The following is a 19,635-nucleotide window of genomic DNA, read 5'->3' as shown; positions in this document are numbered from 1 at the left end:
AGGCTTATAGGTGAACAATCTAAACGCCGATGGTGTCATTATTTTATAGCCTTTTAATTGTGCAATCAACATTTACTTCATAATGATAAGTTAAAGCAAAAAACTATATTGCCACTTTAAATATTCTGCTTGTATTACTCAGTGAAAGCTCCACATTTTAGAGAACACAAAGCCGTGTGTGCATTTATTTATTTTTCTCTCTCTGTTTTACCTAGTTTATTCCCATGCCTGTGTTGTATGGAGTCTTCCTATACATGGGAGTCGCCTCTCTCAATGGAGTTCAGGTAAATTACCACCTGACCTCTTAAAAACTAGCTGTTACTGATATATTCATGCGTCCAGTGCATCCTGTCATGCATATTTGTACCTCTATCTGTCTCTAGTTTATGGATCGTCTCCAGCTGCTTTTGATGCCAGCGAAGCATCAGCCAGACCTGGTTTACCTGCGACACGTTCCCCTCAGGAAGGTCCACCTCTTTACCTTCATCCAGGTCCTCTGCTTGGCTCTGCTCTGGATCCTCAAGTCCACTGTGGCCGCCATTATATTCCCTGTCATGGTAAGAGACATTTATATTAAGATTAAGAATTCAGCCAATATTCTTTTTTTTTTTTTTTCCTGAGGCTGCAAATGATCAATATTTTGTACCAGTATTCAGTATCTATGAGCCTAAAACTGTTATTCTCATTATTCATTGATTTTGTTATTAACAATAGTCTGAGAGATGCCTGTCACAAGTTACAGTAGTTTGAAGTTTTAGCTTGCATATCATATATGTAAAAAGTCTTGCCTTTACTGGAATTTTTTTGTTCAGCTGCATCTAGTGGCCTTCATCGTCCATTCAGAGGGAGTTTACTTAGTTGTCATGTAGATTCGTGTAGGATGTAGGTTCAGTTGTTATCACGTGACCTTAGTGTAAGAGATTCATATTCGTTAATGAAGGCCACAAAGTTACAGCTGAAATGATCTTGGCATGATCAGACTGAATTATGGCGACACTGAAGCACTGTGAATACCATTGATAAGCTTCATTTACGCGTCAGAGGATTGTTTTTATGACTAAGAAACCGGTGACGATTGTCATGATCTTTTACATAATTAAGGTTCAGGGTCACTAATGTAGCACTTAAGACTTTATTATGCGCTTTATTGTACTTGTAACTGTACTGTGTGTTGTAGTTATTCTTTTTAGGCAGGTGGCAGGAAGTGACTGATGAAGAATCACTCAAATCAAATGCGATGCATTGATGTGCTTCATTTATCATTTGTGTTATTCAAGCAAACTTAAAATCTCACATTTAACAAAGTTTATTTAGTAGATTTGTCATTGTCGATACAATTTTCCCTGAATTGAAATGCACAAAAAATGTCCATTTAATGTGAAGGGCTCCATAGACCAGACAGATTTTTATTAATTACACCAATCGTCAAACATCCTCCTGTTCTTGTGCTTTCACAGATCCTCGCTCTGGTAGCTGTCAGAAAAGCGATGGACTACATGTTCTCCCAGCATGACCTCAGCTTCTTGGACGATGTCATCCCAGAGAAGGACAAGAAGAAGAAAGAGGACGAGAAGAAGAAAAAGAAAAAACGAGGCAGCATAGACAGCGACGCTGAAGACGTAAGTTTACAGTTTCAACCCCCATTGGGGAATATACTTGTAATATACTTTCCTTGCAGAAACAAGCAAATGCCTTATTTTTCACAAGTTTAGTATTATTATTTGTTTTACACGACAGCCCATTCCCAAGTCTTTCAACCTCACCTACAACCTCCATCCCTGCTCCCAACTCCCAGTTCTTTCTTCGCAGCAGCATGTTCCATTTGAGGGTTTATCCACGTCTACGGACGTCAGTTTCCTTCATGCAGCTGCTTTCTCGTGTTGTTGTACGGTAGTTTCTCCAGTGAGTGAAGACAAGAAGGTTTGACAAAACATCATATGCTAGAATTCCCTGAATGCCAAAAAATCTTAGAGATGCTGTAGATATAAAAGGTGCAAGTCAATGTCTCATTTTCAGTGATTGTTTATGTCTCCTTGGTGGAAACGATAAACATCCTGCAGATTCTGGTTTGTATTTTAGTCACACAATCAGAGCTTCTTTCAGTTTCTTGTACTTTTTTGACTGACAGGGAGCACAAGAATGTTGTTTTTGTGTTTTTTTTATTTTTGCATTTCTTCTTCCAAAGTGAGCTAGTCCTCACTCTTGAAGACACTGTTTTAGTGATAGAGCCCGGAAGCTTGAAGTGGAGGTCTTCATGGGTTCACTCAGTTCCTCCTAACCTGGGACCCAAGTTGGGCCGGGTCCAGATTATATTTGGTCTAATTGTGTTGTGAAGGGTCTCGGCGCTGTGTGTCAAATACTCGAGTGGATCCAAGCTGCTACTCTCTCAGCTCTGATTATGTGGTGTTCTGCTACACATTTCAATTGTGGTGGCACATTATGCTGCTGCCAGTGTCGGCGTCCTCAGGCCTGTTCGGATCAGGTCCAGACAGGTCAGCGTACTATCAGAAGTGGTTTAGATGATGATGATGCGACTCGCCAACTCTTGTAAACCAACAAATAACTATTAAGTACTACTATTAAGTAGTTGACTTACTTCTACATTAAATCATATCAGCCACCTGGCCCAATTTCGATGGATCATTTAGCAGAAATGTACGACATCTCTAGAACAGCTGCAGTATTTTTCTTAGTTTTAAATTTCAAAACAGAGATCACTGTTAGATATATACTGCATATCTTGTACAGTCTAGACGTCAATGGGTTAAATTGTTATTAAATTTAAGTATGGGTGCTCCTGAAAGAAGCTCTTGCCCTTTGTTTCTCACAGACAGGCAGAAAGGTTTATCAGATTTCAGATTTTCCAACTCAATCAAACTTGATTCTAGCTGCACCAGAAATATCTCCAGTGCTATGTTACATTGTGTCTTTTACCTTTTGGAACCAGGAAACTATAAAATGGACCCAGAGATTCAAGACGCATCACATCTAGCTGTTTTATAATCATTAATTTGTATTTTTCAGTGGCTGTTTCCATAAAAGAAAGAGTTAGGGGATCAATGTTGACAACAAAGGTCGTGTGTGCTCATGCTAACTCACCGACAGCCCCAGGAGGTCCCGTCTCAGGATGTGTGTTTCCTCTCTCCAACAGTCTGACTATCCTTACAATGAGAATGTTCCCAGCATTAAAATCCCCATGGACATGATGGAGCAGGAGCCCTTCTTAGGTGATAAGGCCTCTGACAGTGAGTAGACCCAAACTACCTGCAGCACCGGTGGAAAAGCTACTTCCTCTTGATCCTGCCTGACTCTCCCGCTCTGCTTCCTCATTCAGTGTTTCTGATGACTTGATGCTGTAAATATGTGTATCATTTCATCTTTTTATATTCAATTGGGAATCCCAAATTGGAAAATGAAAAAACAATTGTCATTATTCATTTATGAATCTAATAGCGGCTTATTTTTCATACTTCAATTTTATGCTCAAATCACAAATAGGAAATGAAAAAACGGTTTGATAATGTCAGATTTATGTGACCAGGAAGTTACTGAGTTCTTCGCGTGTTGCATTTGATCACTGTGAGCGAATCATGTGAAGGCAGCTTAACTTTGCAGCAAATACACTTGTGTGATGGCACTACCTGATTTAATGTAATGAATATGAAGTGTTTGGGGGGGGTTTTTTCAAAGTATTTTGGAAAATGTCACGTTAAAAGTCTTCACTTGTATGAACAGAAACTTTTACAAAAAACAGGAAGTATAATGTTGCATTGGATACAGTGAGTTATACTGTGGGCAGCAACGTGAGCCCCATTTTATATTTTAGAAAATGAAGGTCGCTGAATTAACTATTAACAGTTCATTTTTTGCTGTGTACCATTGGATGTACTGACAACTATCACTTAATTACTTTGATACTGAAGAAATCTTAAAAACTGGTGGATTCTCAGGCAAGTTCTGAAGTGTTCCTATTCCTGTCCTAGTACATGCATACAGTGAGTTACACTGTATGCTGAAAATTGAGCCTCGTTTTTTATTTTCCAAAATACTTTTTATTGAAAAAAACACTTATGTTGATGTTCAAGCTCATATTCATTACATTAAATCAGGTACCACCATCGCTGGCCCAAGTGTATTTGCTGCAAGTTTATCAAGTGCAAGACACGAAGAAGTCAGCAACTTCCTGGTTACACAAATCGGGAAAAATCAAAATCGATTTAGTCAGTTTTTTTCATTTCCTATTTTTGACTTGAGCATAAAATCGAAAGTACGAAAAAAAAGCTGTTTAGTTTTTTTGTGTTTGATTCATAAATGAATAATGACAGTTGTTTTTTCATTTTCCGATTTGGGATTGCCTGTTTGTCTTTCACTCGCTGCATGATATTAACACGTTTTCCTTTCTTTGCCTCTCTTTGTGTTGCAAAACATGCATGAAACTAACTTACTTTCTTCTCCTTTTGTACTTTTTGTTCCAATAATATTGATTTTATTTGGCAAGAATTCAAAAGGGCAACCTTTTGAATTCTTGCCTGCTTGACCTAACCCTTTTTTCTTCAGTTTACAATTTCAACTTACCTGTTTAAAATATTCATTGTTGATTTCATGGATTTATTTTCAGGGTTTTTGTTGAATTTAGATTTTGTTGTAAAAACCGCTTGTTAATCTTGTTTAAAACCTGGAAACAGTTGTTATATCAGCTTTATGTAAAAGACAATTAGCACACCTGCAACGTTGGCTTAATATATAAACTAATATGTAATTATGTTGGTTAAGTAACATTTAACATTTTTCACACAAATTCCCATTTCGTACATTAAATCAGTTCATTGGTAGTACTGCATTCTCTCACACTTATTCAACTGATTGTCAAAAACTAAACATATTGACTTTAAATAGATGATCTGATGGATACCGTACGTGTGTGCAGGTTGTCAATCCATCCAAACCCTTGTAGCAGCTAATTTCACTGGCTGGTTCCTCCTCTCTGGTTGAAAGTGTTTGTCAGAAATCAGCTGCTGTCCTGAACACATGTAAAACTTTAAAGCATGTGTCGGAGAGGATCTAACATATTAGCGCGGCTACATGCACAGTAATGGCTGTTTGTTTTTTCCTTCCACAGGAGAGAAGTCCCCATCATTCCTTGACCGACACACATCGTGCTGAGCAGCTTCGCTACTACCAGGCCAACTACTTGTCCAGGTGAGATGTGAGACTGATGGGTACACATGTGTAGACTCTCACAATGCAACTTCCCTAACAGGCCAAATTAAATATGAATGAATTAAAAAAGAAAGTCAGTGCCAGTTACGACTGTGGCATCAAAGGTCAGAAGGCGAGCTAACAAGCTAACATACAATGCTAGTTTGAACTTTAAAGGTCATCTAGGCTAATTAAGTTACCTATGGCTAAACTGCATTTTTTCAGTGGCTGGCAGAGCCGCCATATTTCAGCTCAGATGTCTCCTCTCTCATGTCTTGCTTCTCTTTCTGGACTTTAAACCTGCAGTAAGTGATTTGTTTGGCCACTTGGGGTTGTAGCAACATTATTGTTCATTTGGAGTTGTGTTTCTGGCGAACTTAAGTCCAATATTTACCCTCTTTTAACTCTGTGTTGGAAATATCTGTCTCTTTAGCTGCTATTTGCTGCTGAGTGAAAACAGCTGCCTACAACATTATGAGAGCAAACCAAAACTGTAAAGTTGAGGGCCGGACGGATAAATAATGAGCTGAAACTCACTATAAAGCTCCGTAAAGCCGAGGGGAGCTGCAGATTCAGGAGATAATTATCTGTTGGTTCATCACTACTAGCGACACCACATTGTTTCAGATATTCAGTTGATACATTACTAAAAAAATACAGATTATAGTCGCTTTAATGTTAAGAACTGTTGTTCTTTTACTTCACAAAGTGAGGTTCAACTTGATCAATAAGACTATTTTTGAGTCCAGGGCAGCTCTGCCTAAACTTCTGTGATGCTTTGTGGACATTGATATAGTATTTTTGGAGATTAGTTTGGCTTTGTAGAAAGAGGGGCGATGACATGCAACAAAGGTCCCTGGTCAGACTTGAATAGGGGTCGCTGCATTTATTACATCACATTTTAAAACCCCAGGGCACCCTTCCACACATATTTTTTCATGTAATCTGCTGAATTACAAATGTGTACAATGTAAATTACAGGTATTTAAAGTAATAGTTTGAAATACAATAAATGTTCATGTTATGTCTTTCTGAGTGCACCTGTGTAATGTAATAATGTTTGTATGGTTAATACAAAACAACTAAAAAAAATTATATTTGCATCTATTTGACTTTAACTGAGTCTTGAAACTCATCATCTGGTGCTGAAGATTTCAGATTTCATTCAGACCAAAAGGAACAAGGCACATTTAGAGTGCTAATAATGGTCTAAAACTATCTTACCGTTACTAGATCAAGGGGAGTGTATGCTGCGTGATAAACACACACTGTGCTTCACTGATATCCGCTTTAGAGGAGACAATCAGTCTTAAAGAGGCAGAACAAGCCTCGTTTTTTGGGCAAATATTTAGAGCGATGATTATGATGCTCAAGAAGAGATTATGTTCTCCATCATGCCCACAACCTCTCATGATTACCAGGATCCACGGGTCGTATGAACAGGGTCACATTTTATTCTTGTATCACCCCATCTGCTCCACGATTGTCGGAACAGCGCTGACGGCACAGGATTAGTGTTTGGGACAATGTGTGAAAAGCAGCTGTGATCACAGTACATCTGTGATGCAAACAAACAACTTACAAGATTTCTTTTTCTAATTAGTCTGATCTCTACAGCTGAAGACCAACGGGTTGGCGACTAACTACAAACATATTCTACTCACGGTGGTGGAAGAAGTATTCAGATCTTATACTTAACTGAAAGTAGCAATACCACAATGTAAAATAATAAAAGTATTAGCAACTAAATATTATTAATTAATGAACTTTTTCTTTGAGTCAATTTGCCTGATATTGACAAGTACAACAGCTTTAATTGGCTCCATGCTGATGAAGAAACATGTTTAATCTCCTCTCCTGACTGGAAATGCAGATCAAACGAATGATCTCATGTTACTTTAAAGACCTTTGGCTTTTCAGTGGTCTGGGCACGTGTCCATTAGAGTTAGCGACATCAGACGGGGCAAGAACCGTGATGCTCTGGTAGTGATGACATTACGTCCCCCCCACCCCCATCCAAACTAATCCTGTCCCCACTAAGACTGAAGCCAAATTGCTTTGAGCTCAGATGACCTCATGAACCATCAAACCACTATCACTGGTTGTACTTATGCAGTGCCTTGATTTCTTAATAATGCATTCATGTTCATCAAAATATAATTTAATTTGTAACAGTACATTAATCGAATCAAATTACAAAGCTTTCTTTTTCTCAGGGATTTCACTCATCTTTAAGTACTGAGGCAGAAGACTATCTAATCTCATATTAATGTAAGGAGGTGTTTGAAGTCTTAAAGTCTAATTCCGATTTTGACATTTCCAATTGGACGCACAACAGTCAGAAATAGTCAAAAAGATGTTTGTCCTGCATGGCACTGAGACAGTTCTTTTTAAAATTAGTTATTTAGGAAGATTAAGGAAACATCACTTTTGTATCACCACAAGTATGACAGTAGAAAGAATATGTGACACCAGATGTGTCTAATAAAACACTGATTTACCTTTATTTAAAAAGGATGATTCCGGTTTATTTATATTTTGGTGTTATTTTTGTAGTTTTGGCCATCGTTTCTATCGCTAAAGTAAATCTGCCAACACGGCGACATCACTACAACAAAGTCCGACGGGGCATGAAACACGAGCAGTCAGACAATCAGACAGGTTGCAAACAAGCCAGCAGTTTAGCCAGATTATATAAACAACATTATTTAGGTAAGTAAAGTGTGAGTGTGTAAGTAAGTAAACTTTATTTCTATAGCATCTTTTTAAAACCAGACTTACAAGCACGTAACACTATCATAAAATACAACAATTGACAGTTATACTGTACACACACAAAGGGTTATTCTATGGTAGGTTAAAGTTGAACCAGAAAGTCAGTCTGTAAACTGATGGATGTATAGAACAGACAGCTCAGGTAATTTACTGTTAGCCTCACCTAAAGGGTTTGTTTACAGCCTGATATTCTGACTGAACCTGTTTCACCGCCTGCTGGACTTTGAGCGATGATGCCGTGTTAACCAGATTTCAACAATTACTTTGAGTACAATGTTATCATAACGAACGAAGATCAGAAATATGCTTATTCGCCTTTGTGCCGAGAGTTAGACGAGAAGATCAATACCACTCTGATGGCTGTACTGTAAATAGCTTGTAGCTGCAGCCAGTTAGCTTAGCACAAAGACTGGAAGCGGGTTCACTGATTAACACGTTGTATCTAGTTTGTTTAATCCGAAGACATGAAAGTATATATATCTTCTCATGTAACTCTTGGCAACAGAGCTAATAAGCGTATTTCCCAAAATGCTCCAACTATTCCTTTGACTTAAGATTACACCACATCCAAGCATAATGTCCTAACAATACGATGCATTTGTGTTTCAGCCCCGAGATGAGTCCGCTGAAGTCTGTGCCTCAGATTAGAATAGACATGGACCCAGACGATGATAATTCATTCTACTGGAAGAGCAGAGGGTCTGAAACGTCTCTGTAGAGCACCGAACCACCGCCACGCAAATCCTGCAGCACCCGCAACACAACTCTCTTTTTTACTTTTCTTTTTAACTCCAAAAGACTTTGTTCTGAATTAGGTAGTACAGGAAAAAAAAGGGAACGTACTAAGGAACAAAAAAAGCTAACACGACAATACATTTTTAATAATGAAGCTATTTTAAAACCATTTCTTTCCTCACAGCTCCACAGTAAACAAACACTGTTAAATGTAACTCCTTACTACTCTTCTATGCAACTCCTCCCACATATTGCTGATCAACAGTGAATGCTGCAGCTCTCTCTGACCATGCATGGACTGCCCTCCCTGCTCTTTTTATATAAATATATATAAATATCATCGGTCTGAATTTTTATATAAATTGAATTACTCTAATAACATTTTCCTGTAGCAGGAAAATTATGTTTTTTATAGCTCTACCTCTTGTTTTAGATTAAATGCTTATTATGAACAAACGCAACATGTTGATTTTTGACGCAGCATGGGGTTTTGATATTTTCTCTCTGTCCTCTTGTAGAGTTGAAATGATTCAAGAGATTCACTGTATTATAGCTTGTGAAGGAAATGTGTGCAAATAGATATTTTAAGTTAATTAACAGTTAATTAACAATGCATATATGTATATGCAGATGAGGTAAATATTTTTATCACTTTTTGATGCAGTTTTGATTGCTTCACCTTCTTTCTAATTTTCTGAATATTTCTTTCACGTGTTCACTTCAAAGCTTTTGTTACTTTTTCTTTTTTTAATGATGTTGTGTATGTTGGTAACCTTTTCTTGTGTCATTCGTTTTATTTCTTTAGAAAACAGTACAGCTATTACATAATCATCCGGTTTTCCTCAGCCAAACTTAAACTCTAACTAGGTATGCATGTCATAATTGCTTCTGCTGCACAAACTACTTTACCTAAGTGGCTTATAAGAAATCGATCCAGACTGAAATTATTATGGTAACGATATGACAAATGTGAAGAGAATCAAATCCGTGTAAGCTCCACGCACTGGGACCGCGTCAGTCCACAGCAGGTTTATTTCTTTTTGTCTCAGCTGCTGTTGAAAATTGGATCACATGTTTCTTTTTGTTCTATACATTAAAGGATTTTGATTTTTCCCAAGTCCACCTTAATGCAATACTCACATGCCATATTGTATGTACACTGAGGGAGTCCATACAGGCCGTGACACGACCCCCTTTGCAGAGCATTAAACTGAAAGTTATGGGGGACGAAATCCACAGTCCTTATTCTGTGCAGTCTAATATAATGGAGGCCGTAATTTACCTAGCTCCAATCGTTACCATTATATTGGCACACGCTTAAGTAGTTAATTTCCCAATCTGTGTGTTTCTGTGCATCGTTTTTCTGATTCAAATCCTGGTGGCGCATTAAATTATATCAAAGAATTGCGAACCTGCTTTCAGTGTTTTTACATAGTTTAGCGGAGTAGAAAATACGAGACAATAAAAAACAAAACAAGAACACAATTGGTTCATGCAAGTTTGACACTCGTGCGCGTCAGAGGAAATTCGGATAAACTTGAACCTTTCTCAACTTCCCAAAGTCGCCACTGGGCACTTTGAGTATTGGTGGGCGACGCCAACATGTTTAAGGTCTCGTTCACAATTAAACACTGGAAACCAACAACCTTCCATTGAGTCTGTATGTGTGAACGAGGCCTGAGTCAAAAGAAGTGGCTATCTTCGTCCTGGTGGTCATGTGTAAGTTTGTTACTGGTGCCGTGTCCTAGCAACAAACCCATAGACCAGGGGCCTGTTCCATAAAGCGAGTTTACCAAATAAGCCAGGCTTATTTTGGTTAGTCTGACTCATTTTAAGTTGATTCGGTTCCATAAAGCAAATTTAAACATAGTTCCCAGCATAAGTTGCCATAGTAACTGAGATGTTAAATGTTAAATTTGCTCAACAAAGAAACACAAAGAGGGAATTTCTTATTTTAAAAAAGATCATCATTTTGGAGGACACTCGCTTGATTTGTCTGCTGAAGCTTTAACAAGAACTTTAAATACATTTTGTCCCCCACCTTTTTAGTGTAGTCGCTTTAGGAAGATATTGTGTCACGGCGAGTATGGAGAGGAGGAATGATTACAGCGATCAGTAACTCTCAGTGTATATATGGGCTGTGAGCGTTATGTTCAGACTTGTAAAAATCCAAACTCATCTTTAAAACAAAACTTCCACAGTTGTTTTTAGGACTTGATCTGCTAAAAATGAGGCAGAGACAACAAGCCAGAATGGCACTGTTCATCATTTACAGTATCCCCACTTTATCTCTAAAGGGCACACTGAAGCACTTTCTCACTTGGACATTTCAGTCTAAGTGGGTCACAGAATTCATTTAAAACAGGAAGTCCTCTCTGTCTTCATCACCACTAGAGAAATAAAATGAAACCGTGCGATATGAGCCGCGTTCCTCCTCTGTAAATCATGTACATAAAAGGCACGTCGGCTCAAACCAAAATGCAACAAGTTACTTTGTACCATCACGGTTATTGTGTTTAATTTGTTTGTCAGTATGTTTCAGTTCATCAGCCGGAATAACAATATAATTTATACTCCACATCAGTGTTTTTAAGCAGTCAACAGCAGAGAGTGGAAACAAGTGTGACTTAATGTCTGAGACATATTATGTGGGGAGTTGTTAGTTTAATGTGTGTCATTTTGTGTAAGCATGTCGGACAACGTACAACATGAAATGAAAAACGTGTTAATTTTAGCGTTCGGGATACTGATGTTCTATTTGATTAACTTTTTGTGACTTTTTAGAATGGTTTATTTTAGAATTTATATTTTTCAAATGAAATGTATATTGAAAATAAACCGAATGATCAAACAGTGACGCTGTGCTGGTTTTTCAGTCGGGAGTGGGGAAAAAATGTGTAAAAACCCAACAAACACTGAGAACTGCACTTTAAATTACAGTAAAAGAAAACTTTGTTTCATGTTTTTGGAAACGTAGTTCACATGATCTCATCCTGTATATAATTACATTTCTAATGTCACTATGTTAACTATATAAACTGCTAGATATTTTGTTTCAGTATGATACATTGATAGAGCTGAAACGATCAGACTATTGTGATAATCGATTCAACGTTAAAGTCGTTTTTTCAAGCAAAAATACCGAACAATTCCTAGTTCCAACCTCTTAATTTTGAGGATTTGCTGTTTTTCTTTGACTTATGTGACAGTTAATCAGTTTTTCACTATTTTCTTACATTTTATGGGCCAAACGATTAATCAATGGTTAGTTGCAGCCCTAACATCAATGTACAATGCAACAGTAATACTACAATACAGTATATTACTGAACATCTGATCCTGCTGAATCAGTTCAGTTTGGTGAGAAATAGTTAATGCTCATAGGACGAGAAGGAATATGAGCTGTAGTGGTACAACGATTAGTCCATTAATGGATTGAAAGAATTTGAATAACTGTTTTGATATTGGATTAATCGATTAAGTCATTTATCAAAGCACAAATGCCCAACGTGTGTTGGTTCCAGCGTCTCAAATATGAAGATTTGCTGCTTTTCTCAGTTTTCTACACTGTTACAACTGAACGGACAAAACAAACAATTTACAGACGTCACCTTGGGCTTTAGGAAATTGTGATAGGCATTTTTCACTATTTTTGTGATATTTTAGAGACTAAAGCAATCAAAAAATAATACATAATAGACAGAACAATCAATAATGTAAATAAATCATTAGTTGCAGCCCTAATGAGCTGTGTCCCAATTCCATACTACATGCTGGTTTTGAGTATTTTGTGGGTTCATACCAAAAAAGTTTAAAAATTAAGTAAACTCAAATATGTCAGTAGGCAAACTTCAAGTTCACTTGATTTTTTGAGTGCGCTGATGGACACTATCGATATCAAAGCTTTACATTTGTGGAAAATTTTACTTTCACTCACTTTATTGCCAGCAGCTTTACAAAGTCATGATATGTGATTAACGTCCATCTGCACGCGTCTTATCATTTCCTGTGAGTCCAAAATTCTGCCTCTGCAAAAACACCATATGATGACTATTAGTATATTGTAAATAATGTAACAATTGCTATATAGTATAGAATCGGGCTAAATTTCCTCAAAAAACAAGGCCTCGTATTGAACATACCAGTGGTGGAGGAAGTATTCAGATCATTTACTTAAGTAAAATAAATACTCTGTAACTGTTATACTATTATATATGCAGTGGAGTAAAAAATACAATATTTCCCTCTGAAATGTAGTGGAGTAGAAGTAGAAAGTGGCATGGAAACAAAATAGTCAAGTAGCTAGTGCAAGTACCTCAAGTATAGAACTTGATTAAATTAGTTGCATTCCTCCACTGGAACATACTCAACAGGTACAGAGTTTAGTTTCAGGTTCAGTCAGTCAACACACATCTCTCCACATTCTACACATTAAAGTATGTTACATTATCTGTAAATTAAACCTACAATACACTGTATATTCTACTACCTAACCCTTCCTTGTCAGAGTTTCTGAATTTCCTAATCAACACGTCAGGTGGCCTCATGATTACTGATTCAGTAGCTCCCTCTGGTGTCTGTCCAGCTGCATTACAACCTACAGAAACAGGAGGCATCAAGCAAACGTTTGGGCTGTTGACACTGGCAGGTTCAAATCAGGAGTTCAGAACCCCCACAGCTACGCCTCCACGCACGAGTGCCTGACGTTTGCTCTTTTGGTTACCTTTTTGATGTTTCTTCAGGCTGCAGTACTTGCTTTAAACGTTACTTAAGTTTAGGCAAAGCTGCAATACTCCCAAGTCACTCCCAATAAGGTTTTCAGTTATTGCAGCTAATCAGACCTCTGCTCTTTATCATTCAGAACAATAAAGGAGCTGTTAATCAATCAATGTGTGCAGAGAGATAATAGAAATATAATAGACAAATCCAATAAGTGATGGTAGATTTGTTCATATTATTTCACCCCCCCCTCTCTGTCTAATCAGGAGATTTGCAGTTAAATAGCAGATAAACACAGAGGCAAAATCAATTACCCGAATACAGAATCACAGTCACACAGATGTAAAAGGTAACTGCTCTTTGTTTCCACTAGAGGACTAACAAGAGCTGTGCAAGAGAGATGCTGTGTGTTTGTGTGTGTTCTTGTACTGATATCTTTGTGAGGACCAGTTTGACATTTCGGACTTTATCTTGTCCTCACTTCTTCACAAAAGGTGTTTGAGCATTTGGACTTGGTTTTAGGGCAAAAGGGAATGCCACCAATTGTACATGTCAATTTAATAGTCAATACGGGGGGTGTTACTCAAGATAATCCACATTTGTTGTGAGCAGTTTCATGTGGGAACTATTTTCTCTCTACCGATAGTTCCTACATGAAACTGCTCACAACAAGGTCTGTGGATTATCTTGAGTAATCGAGTAAAGAGACATTGCTGCTGAGTTTTTCAAATGTATATTTTTGCCGCTCTGAGCACCACAAGCCGAGTGCCATTTAGTCCCATTGTATTCAAAAAAAGGCAGACATGTCTACGGTCGATATCTCACACCAAAACAATCTAGATGGATAAATTGCACTACAGGTAAGTGGAAAAATATGTGTTTATTATTAAATAATGTCATTTTTTCATTTTGGGGTGAACTGTCTACCAATATTGGGGGAGCAACAAATAAAAAGGAGCCAAGTTGAATTCAATTGAAGTAAAATAAATGATTCAGCATGTCAGCATGATAGCATCAGCAAACTCGTCATGTTCCCCCCTGCAGTGGCTCTGTGCCCCCCCAGTTTCAGAACCACCGGGCTAGAGAGTGTATTTTATCAATAGTATAGAGTTATAAATGTGTGTGTTTGTGAAGTGGGGATCTACTGCAATAGTCAAGGAGGAGGTATGGGCGAAAAATCAGCCACTGATGAATGAAAAATAAATATTCAGTTAAATAATAAATGGAAAAGAATAGTTCAGAAGGATAAAAATAAAGTCTGTATAGTTATGAACCATATCATTAAATGATGTTAAAGTACTGTAGTGCTGCAGAGATGCCCTGGCCTACAAATCTTGTTCTCCAGATGTAAGAAAACATGTTTGTTTGGTAACAAATGTCACAGCATCATGATTTTAATAGTTTTTTCAGAAAATATGAAAATTGTGATGCAAAAATGATCATTCCCACTAATCGTGAATCATATCGCAATTGTAATATGTGTCAAAATAATGATTTTTTTTTACCATATCATGCAACCCTACTGTAATTTCACTTTTACTTAAGTAGTTTTTTTTATATAAGTATTGGAGTAACAGAGAGGCTGAGTGGACTGGTTAAAGTGGGGCAGGGAGGCTGAGTGGACTGGTTACAGTGGGGCAGGGAGACTGAGTGGACTGGTTACAGTGGGGCAGGGAGGCTGAGTGGACTGCTTACAGTGGGGCAGGGAGGCTGAGTGGACTGGTTACAGTGGGAGAGAGAGGCTGAGTGGACTGGTTACAGTGGGGCAGAGAGGCTGAGTGGACTGGTTACAGTGGGAGAGAGAGGCTGAGTGGACTGGTTACAGTGGGAGAGAGAGGCTGAGTGGACTGGTTACAGTGGGGCAGGGAGGCTGAGTGGACTGGTTATATTATGCTTTGAGAATGAAGGAGCGGAGAAGTTGAACCTAGAGAAGACTGAGGAGGACTTCACGGTGCTCAAGACTCACAGAACTGTTTTCTACTTTGATGATGTTTTATTCTATAACAAGTGTTATAGGTTATTTAATTTATGTGGATTAAAAATGCCTGTTGCACCCAGTGTGGTGTTCATTTATTTATTGTCGGTCATATTTGTTTAATTGAGTCTTGTCTTTTTTTAAAGCTACACTGAGGAAGGCGGTTGTATATTTATAATTGATAATCAGTAATTTGCACAGGCTGCAAAGTGCCGTCTGTAGAAAAGGAATGTATTGTTAGTTTGGACATTAGGGCTTGGCGGCGTGATGTTGTTCTACCAGTGTATACACTGACATTTAATTAGATTTATTTTTGTAGTGTTCTTTAATTTAACAGGAGTATTATATATCATCATATATTATGATACATACACATACACATACATATATTACACAAGTACTTTTCCTTTTACTTGAGTAAAATTTCTTTAAAGTAACAGTACTTTTAGTTAAGTATAATATTCTAGTGCTCTCTCCGTCCCTGCTATTTTGTAGTCTTTCAAGGTTTTGTCATAATTATGTGTAAAGCTTCACTGACACATTGTGCTAAAGGAAGGGAAACACTAGAAATGCCAAAAGGAAATAATGGAGACAAGCACAGGTGCATTTGTGTCCTCAGCACATTTCCCATGGAGGACAATGTGCAGATGGACACTCAGTTTTGTTTTGGAGTACATTTTGCTCACAAACAAGGTGTTTTTTCAAGGTTATGCAAGTGTTTACTTCAAAAATCCACATTTCAGCCTTCCTCATGTCCTGTATGGTTTTTAAAATAGGTAAGTTATCATAATATGCAGTGACCTGAAACACACAAGGAAGATTATTTATTTTACCACAAACACACATGTATTGATTTACTTAACTGAGCCTTTCAGCCTTGTATAGTTTCTATGTATTCTATTCTTTTTATTTTATATACTTTTAACTATTTATTGTTTTAAGTTTCTCTATTTATCTGTACTTATTTCTGTCCTTGTGCTGCTGTAACACCCTAATTTCCCCTCTGGGAGATCAATAAAAGGATCATCATATCTTAAAAACAAATAATAGTTTTAGTTTTAGTTTTAACCTTGATACCAGATACAAATACTGGAGAAAAAGTGTGTGAGAAATGTTTCCTGGGTATTTCAGTCGTAATGATTCAGCTGCTGTCTTGAAAGCAGCTTTGCTTCTTTTATCTTCCTCCCTCAGCTCTCTGTCTCTGTCTGCCACTGTAAACAATGTGCAGCACACAATATGGAGCTTCATTTATAGAGCAACATTAACCTCAGCTAACAGTCAAGGTCAAGGATTCAATTAGTTTCATTATGACTTGTATTGGATCTTTCTTTTCTCTCTTTCTTTCTTTTTTTGTCTAGCGTTGCTGTCCTGGAAGAAGCTATTAGTGAGATGACAGTAAGTTGATGTGACAGCGCACCAGTCATTTGATTGGATAATACTAACAGGGGGTTAGTAATTTTTTCTTTGATTCCCTAATATTTCCTCATTGCTGTGTCATGATTTAGGAACCTACTTTACATTACTCATGTGTGTTGTAGATGTGTTTTGCATTAAAAGAGTGATAACGCCAAAATAGAAGTGAATGGAAGCGATACAAAATATCTACTTTGTAATTTCTGTCCAAAACAACCCATTCGAGCATTTTCTGATCTGCCGCGCCATCTGCCGGAGGACATCATTTGCCAGTGCCCTTCAAAGTGCATATGACCAGGGCCGCAACTAATGATTATTTTCACTGTCCATTAATCTGATTTATTTTAGTTATTTTCTCAATGAATCGGTTTAGTCTATAAAATGGCAGAAAACTGAAAAATGGATATCACAAGTTCGCAGAGCCTTCATCTTCAAATAGCTTGTTTTGTCTCAGTAGCCAAATGATATTCAATTTACAATGATATAAAAATGGAGAAAAGCAGCAAATCCTCACATCTGAGAAGCTGGAACCAGAGAATGTTTGGCATTTGGGATTGAAAAATGGCCAAAACGATTGTTTGATTGATTGATTGATTATCATAATAGTTGCAGATTAATTGATTAATCGATTGACTGATAGATTCATCGACTAATTGTTTCAGCTGTACGTATTACTGTAAAAAAAAAAAAATAATTTAAAAAGTTTTTTAAATTCAAATGACCATTTTCTGCTGTTCTGTCTTTGGTGTCTTTGTTAATGACCTGAAGTTACTCGTACTCTACATGGCATTACACAAATGCACAAGGGTTCCAGGCTAACGAGCTATAAGCTACAACATACTGAACACAAACAAACAGCAAAAGTTCACACTCAAAGTCAACTTACTTGTTCCACTGATGCCTTACTTAGTGTGCAGCCTTAAAAGCAAATCTAGGCTCCATGCTTTGTGCTATACATTAGTTAGCCGATTAATGGGAACCACTTAAGAAGGAAACAAACATAACCTTTGCTTTAGGCAAATATGCAACCATTAAATCAGCTACATTATGACATAGAATTTACAGTGTTTTCACTGACACACAAAGAATGAAAGGTGTGAAGTGAAAAAAGGGCTCTACTCAGTCACTGAAAGAAAGAAATTTGAGTCGACACTGAAGACGATGATGTCTTCTCTCTTTGAATAAGAACTTGGCACACTCACAAGGGACTGAGTCAGTCAACATATTTTAGCAAACATATGAGCGTTGGGAACATACGGAGCATACATATGGACAGAGGAGAAGTGGATTATGGTGCAGAAGTGGTCTGAGAAGTTTTGAGATTTAAGACACTTTTATTTACATACTCAACATACGGTATATGCGTCTCTGTTGGCCAGATCACAAATCTGAGGCTACATGCAAATCAGGGTCGGCCCGCCTCCTGTTCAGAAGGAGGTGGTGATACACCTGAAGTTGTTTTGTAACTGACGAAAATGTCAGAAAAAGAATAACTTCTGCACTTTAGCAGTTTAATTACAACAATAACAGTTTAGGTAGCATGAGCTAACAACTATCCATAACGAATTAATTGTATTTATCAACTTAGAGCGAGACAAAAGTTTTATCGTCTTAACAGGCTTAACTCCCGCCTCTCTCTCACCCACACTGATCATTCAGTGGTTGAACTGATCAGGGATCAGATAAACGCCCCAGCAGCTCAGTGCGGCTTGTATTTGATCGTATGTGTAGAAATCACCAGAGCCGTTTCTCCTTGTTGCTCCAGTGAGAAAGAGAACAAATGACTAATTTCAGTGTAATTTTAGCGTAACTTTGGCTGCCATTATCACAAGGACAGAGGAGAAAGACAATGGATGTATTAAGGACATCAGACAGTGAGTGGCTGTTTCCATAGACTTCCTGCTGGGTGAAGTAAAGGCTACGTGTGCGTCTTGGAGAGATGGATGCATTTACACCTTTTGAACATCTGGCTAGCAGATTTCAATCCATCTTGAATGCTTTTGGATGCATTTACACTTCGCTTCTCTGAGATCAGATAGCTTTCCGATCTGCCCAAGAAGCATGAAGTGTAAATGGGGACAGAAAGTATCGAGCGATGGACTACCGCATTGTTGGTTTTAGTCTTTTCAATGTGATTCGTTAACAATAAGAAAGATTTGAAATTTTTTATCTTATCCTTTAAAAGCTAGTGAAACTTTGTTTAAATGTAACCTAAACTTCTACAATTTTGCCTCCTTTTAACCTAGAAGACAAGATGCTGTTTGACCTTCAAGATTGATTGATTGATCTGTTTGAGTGTCTTGCACCTTATGGTGCCCAGCACATATGGGCTTACAAGACACTGGACAACAACTAGGATGGCCACATGACCAGTCACAACATACAGTTCCACAGATTCAACAAGTCAAAACGTTCACTTTCTTAATATGATGGATATAGTGTTCTCTGTCTTAGTTTCATGCATTTTCTATAAATCTTGCTAAGGCAGAAACCTCCTCCTCAAGAGCCAACTCAACATATTACCTTCAGACAACCAAAACAAATCAGCGTTCCTCAACTGCATTTTTTCATACAAATTAAGTCACTGTACATGGGGTAATGGAATACGAAATTAAATTCATCCTCAACAACACTAAGATAATAAAAAACGCATGAAACACTGCTCTTCAGGAATACCTTTATGTCTGCTTACCTCAATTGCCAGAGGCAAGATACCAGTTCTTAACTGAGCACACAGGGACCTCTGTCCTCTCTGTAAATTGGATTGTATATAAAGGCTCAGTGTAGTAATCCTGTTTGATTTAAACGCAGTTTCTGAG

The 19,635-nt window shown here is 37.6% G+C and overlaps 1 protein-coding gene and 1 long non-coding RNA gene across 6 annotated transcripts in view; one reads left to right on the top strand and one right to left on the bottom strand.

Annotated features, from left to right (window-relative positions):
• Nucleotides 1-11,566, top strand: part of slc4a4a (solute carrier family 4 member 4a) — a 65,273-nt gene extending 53,707 nt beyond the window's left edge. For all 3 annotated transcript variants that reach the window (XM_044195951.1, XM_044195950.1, XM_044195952.1), the window contains 6 exons: nt 216-284; nt 384-557; nt 1,458-1,619; nt 3,152-3,245; nt 5,120-5,199; nt 8,584-11,566. In XM_044195951.1, the coding sequence (XP_044051886.1) occupies nt 216-284; nt 384-557; nt 1,458-1,619; nt 3,152-3,245; nt 5,120-5,163 (543 nt within the window). In that variant the 3' untranslated portion in view covers nt 5,164-5,199; nt 8,584-11,566. The remainder of the gene's footprint in view (nt 1-215; nt 285-383; nt 558-1,457; nt 1,620-3,151; nt 3,246-5,119; nt 5,200-8,583) is intronic.
• Nucleotides 570-19,635, bottom strand: part of LOC122876069 — an 85,086-nt gene continuing 66,020 nt past the window's right edge. Inside the window, exon 6 of one of the 3 annotated variants that reach the window (XR_006377994.1) lies at nt 570-907. This is a non-coding gene — a long non-coding RNA (uncharacterized LOC122876069). Of the gene's footprint in view, nt 908-3,231; nt 3,354-12,464; nt 12,738-19,635 lie in introns of those variants that run through there. The other 2 variants (XR_006377995.1, XR_006377997.1) reach the window with 2 other exon arrangements.

The sequence above is a fragment of the Siniperca chuatsi genome, linkage group LG5, assembly GCF_020085105.1.
Source record: "Siniperca chuatsi isolate FFG_IHB_CAS linkage group LG5, ASM2008510v1, whole genome shotgun sequence".
Taxonomy (NCBI): Eukaryota; Metazoa; Chordata; class Actinopteri; order Centrarchiformes; family Sinipercidae; genus Siniperca; species Siniperca chuatsi.
The sequence above is the reverse complement of the archived record's forward strand: the minus strand, read 5'-3'. Positions and strand labels throughout refer to the sequence as shown.